Source organism: Tursiops truncatus, chromosome 4 (genome assembly GCF_011762595.2).
Source record: "Tursiops truncatus isolate mTurTru1 chromosome 4, mTurTru1.mat.Y, whole genome shotgun sequence".
Taxonomy (NCBI): Eukaryota; Metazoa; Chordata; class Mammalia; order Artiodactyla; family Delphinidae; genus Tursiops; species Tursiops truncatus.
Genome location: NC_047037.1, coordinates 59,845,471 through 59,860,660, shown reverse-complemented (window position 1 = coordinate 59,860,660; position 15,190 = coordinate 59,845,471). Strand labels below are relative to the sequence as shown.

The following is a 15,190-nucleotide window of genomic DNA, read 5'->3' as shown; positions in this document are numbered from 1 at the left end:
ATAGTAGTTATTTCTAACATTGAATCACCCCAGATCTTTTCTTCCTCCATGTAACCCCATACTTGTTTATGTAATGTAAAAAGATGAAAATTTAATGGATTTTTTAAGAAGTTCTATGAAATATAAACTGTTGTAGGAATAAATGTTCTTAATATGTAGTGAAAAAGTTTATCTTTTATAAACTTAATTTTACACTATAGATGTGACAGCATAGAAAAACTAAAGGCCCAGATACCCAAGATGGAACAAGAATTGAAAGAACCAGGACGATTTAAGGATTTTTACCAGTTTACTTTTAATTTTGCAAAGAATCCAGGACAAAAAGGATTAGGTAAGAATTTTTAAAAATTATATTTGGTGTTTCAGATATATTCAAATACATTGACAGCATCACGTTTGTAATAGAAAGTTCTGTGTTTTGAGCATAAAGTCATTATCAGTTACTGAAAAATACTGAGAAACAGTGAACTTCTAGTTAATCAGAAAATACCCTGCCTATTCAATAACAGTGTTACCCTGGATACTATATGTGAACCACTGATTTTTTTTTTTTTTTTAAGAACTACAGTACAGAAAATAGTTGTTAAAATTCCACTGACATAGGTATGTATGTTTGATCGTTTATTTTTCAGAAGATATTATAGGATCTTAGGCTCATAAGTTTTTCACTATGTATCTGTTGAAATAGCATTGTAAGATTTCTGAGTCACAGAATGCCAGATAAATGTATTCTTTTTTGGTGTGAATTATTTGGAAACTATAAGAAAGAATAAAAAAATGATTGTCATTCATAATCTTATCCAGAAATAGCCACCGTTAACAGTTTAGATCAGTCAGTTTATACTGTAGAAACAACCACACATTTGCTTTGGGGATGGCTAAGGGAAGTGGAGGTAAAAGCTACAGTGTAATTTGCAGATTATTCAGAAAAAGTAGACAGTAGCACATAATGCAAAATAATAAATATGAGTGTGAGGGTTTTAGATAAAAGGAGAAATGAGTAAAAGCAGGAATGGTTGGGAAATGCTTCCTGGGCAAGGAGTGATGAGAACTAAAGGATTTGATATTTGCGCAAGGGATGATGAAAAATGTTCCAGGGAGAGGATAGTTATTAACGAAGGTCTAAGACTTCAGAAATAAGCTTGGCTTCTTTGTGGAAGAGAGAAAATGATTTGATTTTAGTGGGAATGTTTGTTTGGAGCTTAAATTGGTGAGATAAGCCTTCTTTTAAAAACAGGACAGAAAGGCTTAAATTGGAATTTATGGGCAATGGGGATGCACCGAAGATGATGGTGGCAGTAACAGCCATTTAATGTGGGGTTTTGGTGTGCCTGGCAGTGTGCTAAATACTTTACATACACTGCCTCATTTAGTGTTTAACAACTTTATGAGTTATTCATTCTTTCATTCAGTAATTCACCAGCTGCCATGTGCCAGTCATAGAGTGCTAGACATTTTTTATCCTTATTTGGCAGATGAGGAAACTGAGGCACAGCAAGTTAAATAACTTACCCAATGATGGAAGTGAGTTTTTGATTTTGAAGATACAGTAGTTGGAGAGGCTAATAGGGGCCTCTTGTACTAATCATTCTTTTTTAAAACATAATTCCTCCGTCATTTTGTTTATTTATTTATTTTTGGCCGTGTTGGGTCTTCGTTTCTGTGCGAGGGCTCTCTCCAGTTGCGGCAAATGGGGGCCACTCTTCATTGCGGTGCGCGGGACTTTCACTCTGGCGGCCTCTCTTGTTGTGGAGCACAGTCTCCAGACGCGCAGGCTGAGTAATTGTGGCTCACGGGCCTAGTCGCTCCAGGGCATGTGGGATCCTCCCAGACCAGGGCTCGAACCCGTGTCCCCTGCATTGGCAGGCAGATTCTCAACCACTGCGCCACCAGGGAAGCCCCTGTACCAATCATTCTTTATATTTTAGATGAGAAAAAAAGCTTTGAGAAAAGGATTATGTGACTAGGAATTAGACTGGAGGAAGTGACTGAAAGCTAGTAGAAGGGATGAATATACAACATTTGTATTTGAGAATTGGCCTAAAGAGTGACTAAATGTGACTGAATTAAGATTTCTAAAATACCTATTAAGCAGTATTCGAAATAATGAAGTCTCCTTTCCAATTAATTTAGGTTGCATCTTATTCTTACAGGAAAATTCTTCATTTTGCAAAATAAGCTGGGATACCTAGTGTTAGTTTCTCTATCTTGTATCTGTGGCCACAAGTTAACTGGGCTAGTTTTTCTAGTCTCCTCTTTTCTTCCCACAAATAAAAACCAATTAACGGGGGCTTCCCTGGTGGCGCAGTGGTTGAGAGTCCGCCTGCCGATGCAGGGGACACGGGTTCATGCCCCGGTCCAGGAGGATCCCACATGCCACGGAGCGGCTGGGCCCGTGAGCCATGGCCGCTGAGCCTGCGTGTCTGGAGCCTGTGCTCCGCAACGGGAGAGGCCACAACAGTGAGAGGCCCGCGTACCGCAAAAAACACACAAAAAAACAATTAACGTCTTTGAACTTACATGTATATACTAAAAGAATTATTTCTTTGTGTTTAGAAATGTAGCACAATGTTTTGATACCATTAGAGAAAATGTTTTGAATCTCAAGTGTTGATTTAAAGGGGCTGAACCTATTCCTTAGTTATAACCCTACCCCTTACTAGAGCACAAAATAAATGATGTTTTTGGGTGACTATGTAGTCTTGATATTGAATCTTAGTTTTTATTATATTTGGTGAAGATAAAGCAAAATTAACATTTTTATAGCTGTTTGATATATCAATATGATGGTAAATTGGAATTTTAGATTACAGGAAAAGTTGAGAAAAATATTGTGCTGAAGGATTCGATTTTAAAATTACGTTTTATTCTATTATGTAGTAAGTATTGAGCTTAAGAAAAATGTAACATTGTTTAATGGGTATAGAGTTTCTGTTTTGTAAGACGAAGAGTTCTGGAGATTCATTGTACAACACCGTGAATGTAACTAACACTACTGAACTGTACACTGAAAAATGGTTAAGATGATACATTTTATGTGTATTTAACCACAATTTAGAAGTTGTTTTAAAAAAAGCCCTGAACCATAGAATATACAGCACAGAGTGAGCCCTGATGTAAAATACTGGACTTTAGTTAATAATATTGGCTTATCAGTTATAAGAAACATACCACACTAAAACAGTATCTTAAAAATAGTGGAAATGGGGGGAAGATGGGGTAAAGGTATATGGGAACTCTGTACTTTCTGCTCAGTTTTTCCATAAACCTAAAACTAAAAAAGTCTTAATTTAAAAAAAAGAAAAAAATGTAATAAAAGACAAATCATAATTTCTCTTTTTGTTTTGCATTGGTATTGGGTGTCAGGAAATGTAATGACTTGCTTAGTTGAAGAACTTAATTAAAAAGAAAACAGTTTTCTTGACAGCCTTTCTAAGGGTTCACAGGGCTCTTAAATTATAAAATTTGGCAGAAAGGAATTAGGAGATCGTAGGAGAGGAGGTGAGGCCCAAACAAATTGGCAAAGAGCGACAGTGACAGCACTGCGGTTTATTTATAAATAGCTGTGCTAATTCTAATGAGAGCTGGTGTTTTCCATATTTTCTCATTTTCTATAACCTTATTTCTTGTGACACCAGGATAGGGTACTTCCTCTGTCACCATCTGCTTCAGTCACCTGCCATTTCTGATGGTCTTCTGAATCTTAAATTTGAAAGGAATTTCATAAGTCCTGTGTTAAATCTAACCTATGCAAAGTAGCACCTGTACCTGATGCTCATATGGCTTTTATGTTTGAATATACAGGGCGGGGATTGAACACACATTGTTTTAGAAAGTGGTCCATTCTTATCACAGAATACTCTTCCTTTGTCTTTATAACTTTTACCATTGTTCTTATTTGACCTTTGCTGCAGCACAAAGGAAGTCTAACCATTTTTTTTCTCATTTATCCCTTCTCCTTTTTTTCAGGTCAGCATTCCAAATTTTAACTGTTCTTCATTTGAGAAGACCTTTGTTATTCCGTTGCTGTCACCCCTAGATAACATTCCCAATTTCTCAGTTTCTCTCAAAATAGAGTTCGTAAAGCTGAACATAATACTCCAGAAGGAGGCTATTTAATGTAGAATACTATGGATCCGTTATTTTTTGCGAGACTGTTCATTCTATTAATTTGTTCAAAAATTACATTTGTTTTTTACAGCCATGGTATTTTTAGGACCGTCCTGAACTTTCTTAAAGTCTGTAGGTTATTTTCTTATGAACTGTTGTGGTTCAGCTAGAATGTTATTACCTGTGCAGTTGATTTAAACATTTTTAACATTACTTGTTAAACATTCATTTAATATTCAGAAATAATTTTATAGAGTGTTTTTAATGTGTATTTTCATTTACGTAATCCCATTTGTTTCTCATAACAGCCCTTGGAGCTAAGTAAAAAACCTCTTTGTCATAAAAATGAGGAAACTCATGGTCAGAGAGCCTGACTTATTAAGGTCACATAACTTTAGAGTTGGTAGAATTGGGACTCAGCCTCAGATCTTCTGATTCCACATTTTATATTCTTTTTATTATATTATGCTGTGCTAACTATAGATATCTTTAGGTAAATTAAGACTTTGTGAATAGGATTTTAAATCCCCATTCATCCTCCCTAGTGAGTTGGCAACATTTTGTTCCCCTTAGGGATGGTTTTTGGATCCAGTCTCAATTCATTTCCATATTCATATGTCACTCAATTGATCATCTTTTATGAAACACATTGCCCTTGTTGATTCAGTCTGAAAGAATGACACTGGGATTATCTCTGTTTGCATTTTTAATTTTATTATAAGGGCTTAAGGATTCATTCTGCAAGTATCTCAATTTTAGGTAATACTATTATTAAGACTTGCTTGTATCTTTTTCTCTGTGTTATCCTTCTGTTTATTCTAACTGCTGTTGTTGCTTCTTGTTACATTATTATTGACTTTGTTCTCTTTCCAATACTGCTTCAGAATCTATAATAATAATTTTAAAAATTATTAAAAATAAACAATAGTAATAGTAAGGACACGTTATTTACCAGGCACTGTTCCAATGTTTTAGGTGTATTCACTCGTCTAATTATTACAACAACCCTGTGAGGGTAGATACTGTTATCTTTTTTTTAAACTGAATTACCAAGAGGTGAACTTAGTTGCCGGAGGCTACTTAATTAGTGGTGGAGTTGAGATTTAAGAAGCTAAACTACTATATTAAACCACTTCTCTCTAGCTGGGCTATTCCTTTGTCACTCAGACATTTCTAACTAAAGGGCAGCTTTCCTTCCTTTCCCCCCCTCTCCTCCCCTCCCCCCCCCCTTTCCTTTTGTGTGTGTGTGTGTGTGTGTGTGTGTGTGTGTGTGGCCGTACCGTGCGGCTTATGGGATTTTAGTTCCCTGACCAGGGATTGAACCTGGGGCCCTGGCAGTGAGAGTGCTGAATCCTAACCACTGGACCACCAGGGAATTCCCTAAAGGGCAGTTTTTCATATGCTTGTGGCAATTGACATTTTATCCCTGTACAACTTAATCTTATGTGTTTCAGCTCCTAATAATAACATTAATCTTTTTGAATATTCCTGTTTCATCCAAAAACATTTATTGGCTGGTTACTCTGAGAGCATAGAGTTAGGAACATCTTAAGTCTGTCTGGGTGAGTTTGCAAAGTCTTCAGAAAGATTATAATTTTTGAGCCTTGAAGAATGAATTAATGTTTTCAAAGCCAAAAGAAAAAGAAGACATCTCTAATGTGGAGAGATTAGCAAGTTCAGTTGCTTAGAGGTGAGAGACATAGCACCTTTGAGAAACTGCAAGTAAGTTCATTTGACTAGAAATGTAGATTTTTATCTGAAGGCAGTAGGAAATATTGCAGATTTTAAAAAAGTTAATAGACTTTATTTTTTGAACTGCTTTAGATTTACAGCAAAATTGAGCAGAAGGTACAGAGATTTCCCAACTACTCCCTTCCCCCACACTGCATAGCTTCTCCCATTATCAAATCCCCACCAGAATGGTACATTTGTTACAGTTGTACCTACATTGACACATCATTATCATACAAAGTTCAACTTCACGGTAGGGTTCACTCTTTTTTTCTTTTTTTAATTTTATTGAAATATAGTTGATGTACAATGTTGTGTTAGTTTCTGGTGTATAGCAAAGTAATACAGTTATATATATACGGGATACATATAAGATTCTTTTCCATTATAGGTTATTACAAGATATTGAGTATAGTTCCCTGTGCTATACAGTAGGTCCTTGTTGGTTCTCTACTCCATATATAGTAGTGTGTATATCTTAATCCCATACTCCTAATTTATCCCTCCCCTAGGGTTCACTGTTAATGTTGTACATTCTATGAGTTTGGACAAATGTATAATGACATGTATCCACCATAATATCTTCATACAGAGAAGTTTCACTCTCCCTAATAAACCTCTGTGCTCTGCCTGTTCATCCTTTCCTCCCTCCTAACACCTGGCAACCACTGATCTTTTTACTCTCTCCATAGCTTTGCCTTTTCCAGAATGTCATATAGTTGGAATCATGCAGTATGTAGCCTTTGCAGATTGACTTCTTCACTTAATAATATTATTATGCATTTGTTTTCCTCCGTATCTTTTCATGGCTTGAAAGCTCATTTCATTTTGGCACTGAATAATTTTTCTTAATCTGGATGTACCACAGTTTATATATCTGTCTACCTACTAAAGGACATCTTGGTTGCTTCCAAGTTTTGGCAGTTATGACTTCTGTAAACATCCATGTGCAGGTTTTTGTGTGGATATAAGTTTTCAGTTCATTTGGGAAAATACCCAGGAGTGTGATTGCTGGATCACATGGTAAGCGTATGTTTAGTTTTGTAAGAAACTGCCAAACTGTTCCAAAGTGGCTGTACTATTTTGCATTCCCACCAGCAATGAATGAGAGCTCCTGTTGCTTCACATCCTCGCCAGCATTTGGTGTTGTCAGTGTTTTGGATTTTGGCCCTTCCAAAAGGTGTGTAGTGGTATCTCATTGTTGTTTTAATCATTGAAGAATTTTAACATGGAAGTGAAACCAAATTTATATGCCTGAAAGGTCCATCTGAAAGCAGTGTGGTCCTTTAAAAGGTGTGGAGGCAGAACTAGAGGAAGAGAAATTGGTTATGAAGCTGTTGCAGTGATTTAGCTAGACATGAAGAGGCCCCTAGCGTAGGCCCTAGCAAGGGATGGAGAAAAGAGAGAGATTTAAAAGGTGCTTAGAAGCCAAAATGAGAAAGCTTTGATTGGAAGTGTGATGAGGAAGTTAGTCTTAACCCCCATTTGGGGATATTTGGAAATGTGGGGGGGGGGTATTTTTGGTATTGTTGTAACGACTGAGGGCTTCTACTGGGATTAGGGGTCTGCTAAATGACCTGCAGTGCATAGGACTTCATTTCCTTACAATGAAAAATTGTGTTTCATTGAGAAACACTGTAGGGTGATGACATTCATTGAGAGAAAAGAAAATGGTAGGTCTGTAGTTCAGTTTGAGCCCTGTTGAATTTGAGTTGTTTGTGGATATCCAGTTGAAGATGTCCTTAGGCAATTAGATGTAAGAATCTAGAATATAGAAAGAGCAGTTTCAGATTTAGGACTTGTTAGAGATGGTTTGAGCATATAACTTGAAAAAAGGTAAAGGTTTGAAAAATCTACTGAGAGAAGTAGAGGTGGTTATTGCTGACGTACAGTGTTATAGAACATCAACATTTAATGGAGAAATGGAGGAAGAGGAGCAGTAAAAGAAAATAAGGCCAGAGAGGACAGAGGAAAATCAATAGAGTGATACCATTAAAGCTGAGAGAAGCGACAGTTCCATCCAGGAGGTGTACTCAGTTTTGTCAAATACGGCAGAGAGCCAAGTAAATTAAGGACTTAAAGGTTTATTTGGCAACCAGAAGGGCTTGGTGACCCTTCAGAGATTACTTTCAGTGGGGTGAGTGACGGAGGTGGACACTAGTTTATAGAATTAAAATGTGTGGTAGGTGAGGAAATTGGACAATGAATGTAGATTACAAAAAGTTCTTTTAACTACCTGAACTTTCAAACATCATATATGTACACTCCTATTCTTGTAAGATTCTTAGGTTAGTATATCAGCTGAGAAATGGGCCTTTATAGGTGTCTCATGGTTTACAGTTATTTGAATATTTCATTGTTTCTCATCCTTATTTTCTAAAAATTAATTGAAAAGGGAAAAAAATGCTAACACTAGTAATAAGCTTAGTTCTCATAAATTTAATGCATTTGAAGTGAAGAAGGATATCATTAAGCATGCTAATAACAGCAAATCCTACTATACATGCTAATAAGAGCGATCTTACTGCACTTAAGCTAGACAATTATATGTTTGGTTGGTAAAGAAAAGAATAAAATTAAAGAACCTGGAAGGAATATTTGGTATAGAGCTTTAAAGACTGAAAAGATTAAAAAGGAATTGTGATTAGTTAGGGGTTGTTGTCATATTTCTAGTTCTCTTAAAACATGGGGATCTGAACTGGACTTTCAGACATGTTTTCATGAGCACATTAAAAATAAAAGTAGAAGACTCATGTACTCTCTCAAGATGATCTGTGAAGGGAAGGAGAAAGAGGGTAGCTTGTAAGGGAATGGAGAGATACAAGAAAGATTTATTAAAGATAGGTGATAACTTGAGCGTGTTCCTTTGTGGAGGGGAAAGCTGGAAGACAGGGCAAAGTTGAAGATACAGGGAGAGAAGAAAATTAATCAGTAGACCAGATTCTTTGAAAAGGCAGGATGGCATATTGGATCCATAATAATGGTGTTAGGGGCTTAACCTTGGATGGGAGAAGAGGCACCTTTTCCAAGGAAACTTGTTCATTCAGCAGTTTCTGAATGCCTACTGTGTGTTTCATTCTGCTAGTTTGGGGATATGTAGTCCCTATCCTTGAAGAGGGTTAGGGTCTAGTGAAGATGGGGGATTTTTTGCCTTATGTCCTATATGTTTTTTTTCAGGTAGGATGTGAGTCTTTTTGGAGTCTTTCCTAGTCTTTCATGATTCCTCAGATTATCCAGAGTAGTTTGGAGATCATATCTAAAAGGACTTTTAAGTTACTTGGGATGTAATTTTTCCTGACCTGGAAATGTAAATTTACTCATAAAAGCTTGATCTAACTACTTTAGTTCTTTGAAAGAGATCATAGTTCTTTCTCTCTGTTGTTATGACAGATATAGTTTTTTGTCATGTGGTAATATTGCTTCTTTATCCTTATCGGCTCCAAAACCAGTTAAATAGTCATTTATATCCTCTTCATCAGACTTTTAAAAAGACAAATCTTAGTTTATTATTAATTTTAAATTTTTAATATGGTCTTAATGACCATTCTTATTGTCATCAATGGTCAATTGGTCAATGGTCATCAATGGTCATCAATGATCAATGGTCTTAAAGACCATTCTTAATGGTCTCCTTGAGGATCAGTCAGCCAACAACTTGGAGCGTAAGATTGGTTAGGATTGTGGGTAGTAATTCTTTGCATTACAGCTTATAGGTGTACCTCAGTGATTTACAGCTGGGGGCAGTTTTGCCTCCCAGGGGACCTTTGTCAATATGTGGAGATACTTTTGGTTGTCACCACTGGGGATGGGGCAGAACTGCTACTGGCATCTAGTGGATAGAGGCCAGGGATGCTGCTAGTGCTGTAATGCACAGGACAGCTTCCCACAACAAAAAATTATCTGCCCCAAAATGTCAAAAGTGCTGAGGTCAGGAAATACTGGTGTACATTAATATTTGAATACTTATGAGCTAGTCAAACATGCTTACCTACGTTATCTTATTTAAACTTCAGAAACCCCTTATGAGGTAAGTGATATCCTTCTTGCCCTGAAGGCACCATTCATTTGTGATGGAAGCAGGATACAAAGCTTGGACTTAACTCTATAGGAAATTTTTATTATGTAAGTATTCAGGACACGAGCCTTTTTTTTTTTTTTTTTTAAAGGCTATCTTTTGTCTTACCTGGTGTTTTTTTTTTTTTCAGGGACAAATATTCCTGACATTTGAAGTATATAATTTATTTTTAATATTACAGATCTAGAAATGGCCATTGCCTACTGGAATTTAGTGCTTAATGGAAGATTTAAATTCTTAGACTTATGGAATAAATTTTTGTTGGTAAGTTCATATTTTCTGCAGTTCGGTGTTTTCTCTAAACTTTTGCTTTGTTTGAAGATAAATTAACATTTTAAAGCATAACTAACTCATTTCAGAGCATGTAATGGACATAGAATGAAAAATTTGATTTCCAGAATTTTATTACATAGGTTGTTTTGCATTCTTGTATTTGGTATCATCTGGACTGTTTTTTTGAAACTCTTTTTAGTGATTTGGATGCTTCTTTTTTTTTTTAATAGGAACATCATAAACGATCAATACCAAAAGATACTTGGAATCTTCTTTTAGACTTCAGTACAATGATTGCAGATGACATGTCTAATTATGATGAAGAAGGTAATGAACATTTTGCTCTATCAGTTTTTTGAAAAATTTGTCTTCTTTTATCACACAGTCTTGAACTTCTTGTCTACTTCTGTTTTTCTTAGAGTTAATTTCCTTCTTCTGAGCTTTTATTTGTGCTCTTCTGAATGTATGAAATGCCTTCATCCTCTTTACCAATCTGCATTGTTTCCTTAAATACCAATTCTGTGTATTCATGTCTTCCAGAAAGGCATGAGTACTTTTCATCCATGTTTTAGATTTTCAGTTTACTTTAAGAACCTATTCTTTTCTTAATGTACTTTTATAGTACTTGTATATGTATTTTTTGTTGTTGTCTGTTTGTTTTGTCTGTGAACTTGATTGTAAACTCCTTAAGTTTAGTGACCTTGTCCAAATGGAAACGGACTTTCGTTTCCTACTGTAGTACTCTTGGCATTCAGTAAATATTCACTGATTGAATGCTTTTCTGCTGTTTCTTCATGTATGTATAAGGATGATTTTGCCATCCACTATCAGGACATGTGCTTTTGTTTTTCTGGAACTGGCAGTGATTTACATTTGTTTCTTCACGCATACTTACCTAGTTCCCCTTGAGAATTAGCAGGATTTTTTTTTTTTTGATATTGTTGAATAGGCAGAGGTATTTTTTGAAAAATCTCTAGTAACCTTGGTCTCCTTAAAAGTGTCCTGGAACTACTTAATGTAACCAAAGATAATGTTATTTCCTTATCTTTGTTTTCATTGTCATGTATTGTCTTCTTTAAGAAGTGAGAAATGACTGATAATTGATAATTGTGCTTTCTGTTAGACCTTACACAAAAGTGAAGAACTTCCTATTTGGAGGTTGGCATAGAGAAGAGGCATGTATAGAGGCATGCGCATATGTAATTTAAAATCCTTTAGTAATTTATTATCATGAAATAGGTTAGAGTTTGATCCTTGCTGTTAATTTCCTTTGTAAGATTGCCACAAAGTGCAAAAAAAGATTAACTCCAACCTACTGTGCTTTCAGCAGCACTGGCAGCATGTCATCATATCAAGGTCAGATTTGACCAAATTACTTCAGTGGCCTGGCTTCAGTGGCCTTCAGAAAACCATAATATTATTAGTTACCAGAAGGGTTATTTTTTTATCATTCAAGGAATTATCAAGTATTGGAATAATAGAGAAGAGAGAAAGGAATACTCTAGGTAGAAACTCTAAAGAGCTAGAAATTTGGAAGTCCTATCAGTGGGAATACTTATAATGACATACTTTAACAATTATGGGGAAGATATTTTAAAAAAATAAAGGATTCTATTAAAATGTTAGCCTTATTTCTGCTTTCTTTCTTTCCTTTCTCCCATCCCCGCCCCCCTCCCCCCCCCCCACAGGAGCATGGCCTGTTCTTATTGATGACTTTGTGGAATTTGCACGCCCTCAAATTGCTGGGACAAAAAGTACAACAGTGTAGCACTAAAGGAACCTTCTAGAATGTACATAGTCTGTACAATAAATACAATGGAAAATTGCACAGTCAATTTCTGCTGGCTGGACTGAACTGAAGATCAATCCTCACAATTCAGACTGAGGGTTGAGACAAAACTTTAAGGATACATCTTGGACCATATCGTATTTCATTCTTCTAATGGTGGTTTGGGCTTGTCTTCTAGTCTGGGCCGCTCTAAACATTTATTATTCCAACATTGTGGATTTCATCTTATATCTGTGGACCATCCTAGTTTATTCTCCCATAAGTCTTAGAAGCTTTATGGTGATTATTTTGAAGTTTCCATTCTTGCATAAAGCACAATGCTGTCTTCATCAGAAAACAGTTTGGCATAAGAATTAAACATGTGAACATCACAATTTATAAAAACTTCTTAAATATATGCTTTGGGCTAGTTGCAAAGACTATGCTGATAGCACTTCCAGTGAGAGTGATATATTTAAGTGTACCAGATCTGGAATGTTGTTTTGGTATGGGGGGATTTTTTTTTTTCCTGGCAAATCACATGTATTGTTAACGTGAGTAGAGTATCTGTTGAAAAAAAAGTCAAAATAACCAACGTGAAAAATTTTTAGGATAACTTGGTGTGCCTACCCAAAATTTTACTGTGTTTTAGACCCTCGATTTCAGAAGGTTCCACAGATCTAGTCTGCACTTATCTTACCCATGTTTATATATAGTTGTCTTACAGGGGGTTTTATTTAGAAAAACATCTGCATAATGTTAGATTCTACTCCTGTCTACATTATGCACTCCATAATTGGATTTCATTATGATTTTGAAACGCTGATATGCCTGTCGAGTAAGTTAAACTATTTAATTTGTTTTGAATGTTTTAGATTGCTACATAATACAATATTCTAAATTTAGGCATGAGGGTTTATTTTTGTTTTTTGGGGTTTTTTTGGTCAGCGCACTATGGAACACAAATGAAATTCTCTTAATTTATAAGAAGATAGTAGGAATTAAATTTTGAAAATGGTTGTAATGAGCCATAAAGTTCAATTCTTATAGGTACTGCTCTTTCAGACAAATAGTCCATTTTTGATGACTTCTTATTTTGTTGAAGTTGCTTTAACTGCTAATCACTGTGGTTGCCAAATATTTCAGGAGCAAAGATTTTCAAGCAGGCATGCACTTGATGCAAAGTACCAATCTGGCTTCTATTTTCGTAAATTATTTAATTTTTACTGTTCTTTGTTTTACTCAGATTAGCTCAGTTTTCACATCAAAGCAGCACTCTGTCTTGTATGTTTCTTTTTTTTCCCTTCATTACAAGACCCATGAACTGCTTTCATGCTGAAAATGCTCATTTCTTTGTTCACTTCTTGACCTGTGAAGAAGGGTTTATTGCTTTCTTAAACATTTCTATAAGGCAGGTTAAAAAATGTAAAATTTCTGATATTGGATGACTGGTTTTTAGCAGGAGTAGATTTTGCTTGGTGTATCCAGGCACTCTAAGTTCTAATGTTGAAATTATCAAAGGTATGTACTTCAGAATAGCAGTACATTATAAGGTATATGCGGAAATGATTTTAAGAAACAATGATATATTAAAACTACTTTTTATTTACGATTTTGAAATTGACTAGAAAGCTTCCCCCATATATATTAATATTCTAATCATAACTTTAATTCAAGAATATGATTCTATCAAAAGAAAATTTTGAAAATTTCTATTCAGGTTACTGGAATTGGTTATTAAAAAAAGAAAAGAAAAAAGAAGAATCCTGCTGCTTTCAGTATTTCCTGATTTCATATTTGTAAATATTAAGAGGAACTTCAATTATGAAAAATTTTTAAAAGATATATATATATAAATGTACTATTTTGTTTCCTGTCTTGAAGATTTTGAGTTATGGTATTGTTTTTGAATTGATTAATTAATTCCGGTATGCTGTGTTTTGAAATGAGATCCGATTAGCTTTTTTTCCCCAATATAAATTGTTTTTCATAAAAGTCTGATATTGATTCGTGGCCTAGTGCCTTGGGTTTTACAGACTTTTCCTTTTAAATGCAAGACCTTTTCAACAAAATAGTGTTTGTCATCAGTTTGGTACTAAACATTTATAATTACTATGTAATTATAAACAGAAAAATACATAAAGCTTTGAATATAATCATGTAGCATAAAAGTTAAGGTTGTTAACTCTATGATGGCATCTTAGAATTAAACAATACTATTACTAGGGCTGAAAAGAGAAGACTGATTTAATGTGGTGTGGTTATTCTGAGGATACATGTCTGGTTACAGGGAATATTTTGTACTAAAAAATGCTTACACATAATGGCCGTGTGCGTGTGCGTGTGTGTGAAAGAGAGAGATTGACAGGTTGAAAGAGACACACATGCTCACACACACACACGCACACACACACACACACAACTTGAATTGCTTTAATTCATTAGTGTTTCAGTCTTCATTCTGGTAAACTCCCCATGCTGATTCTTTGTTTTAAACTGAACCACAGGTACAGTTTCCTTTTTGCCAAATGTCAAAACAGGTACACATTTTACAATGTAATGCTTTTTAAATAGTAAAGTGTATAAAATTAGAAGTGCCCACATATAAAAATACTTGAGATCAAGATTATCTTTAGTGACTATCATCTGCATATCTCTGTAAGTTCAATTGTGTTTCTTACATCCCTGTCATATTACCAACAGAGGCAATAAAAGCTTCAGTGAAATTGCCATGACTAAATCTTTTCACATATTATTTCAGTGTAATACTTTTAAAGACTAAAATATACCAGAAAACTTTTCCAGAAAGGATAATTATTTATGGAAAGAGCATTATAATGGCAAGTTTTGGGGAGAAAAGACATGCCAAGTCTTGTTTACTACATTTAAAATGTTTACAACTATACTGGGCTGCTTTATTTAATTAACAGTACTGTAGTTGTGTAATACGGCTTTGTAAGTATGTGTTCTTCATTAGACTTTTAAAAAGTTTTAATGAGAGAAAGAAAACTTAATAAAATAACATGGGAAATCTTTTATATAATATGCTTACTGGGGAATTCTTATTTAAGCAAGGTATACTATTTTTTTTCCTCAGAAAGATTTAAGTGAATGAAGTATTCATCTATTTTTTATTTGACGATAATCAAGAGGTTTGAGTAGTTGTAGCCAGTTTAATGTGCACTTTGCTTAGATTTTTAAAAACATGTTACAATGAAGACTACGTATTGTAA

The 15,190-nt window shown here is 35.0% G+C and overlaps 1 protein-coding gene across 3 annotated transcripts in view; it reads left to right on the top strand.

Annotated features, from left to right (window-relative positions):
* The window catches only part of DCUN1D1 (defective in cullin neddylation 1 domain containing 1), a 30,961-nt gene extending 16,274 nt beyond the window's left edge, over window positions 1-14,687 (top strand). For 2 of the 3 annotated variants that reach the window (XM_019946261.2, XM_019946260.3), the window contains exons 4-7: window positions 201-331; window positions 10,098-10,180; window positions 10,420-10,516; window positions 11,878-14,687. In XM_019946261.2, coding sequence (XP_019801820.1) covers window positions 201-331; window positions 10,098-10,180; window positions 10,420-10,516; window positions 11,878-11,957 — 391 coding nt within the window. In that variant the 3' untranslated portion in view covers window positions 11,958-14,687. Of the gene's footprint in view, window positions 1-200; window positions 332-6,939; window positions 7,022-10,097; window positions 10,181-10,419; window positions 10,517-11,877 lie in introns of those variants that run through there. The other variant, XM_073803928.1, reaches the window with a different exon arrangement.
* The last annotated feature ends 503 nt before the right edge of the window (window positions 14,688-15,190 follow it).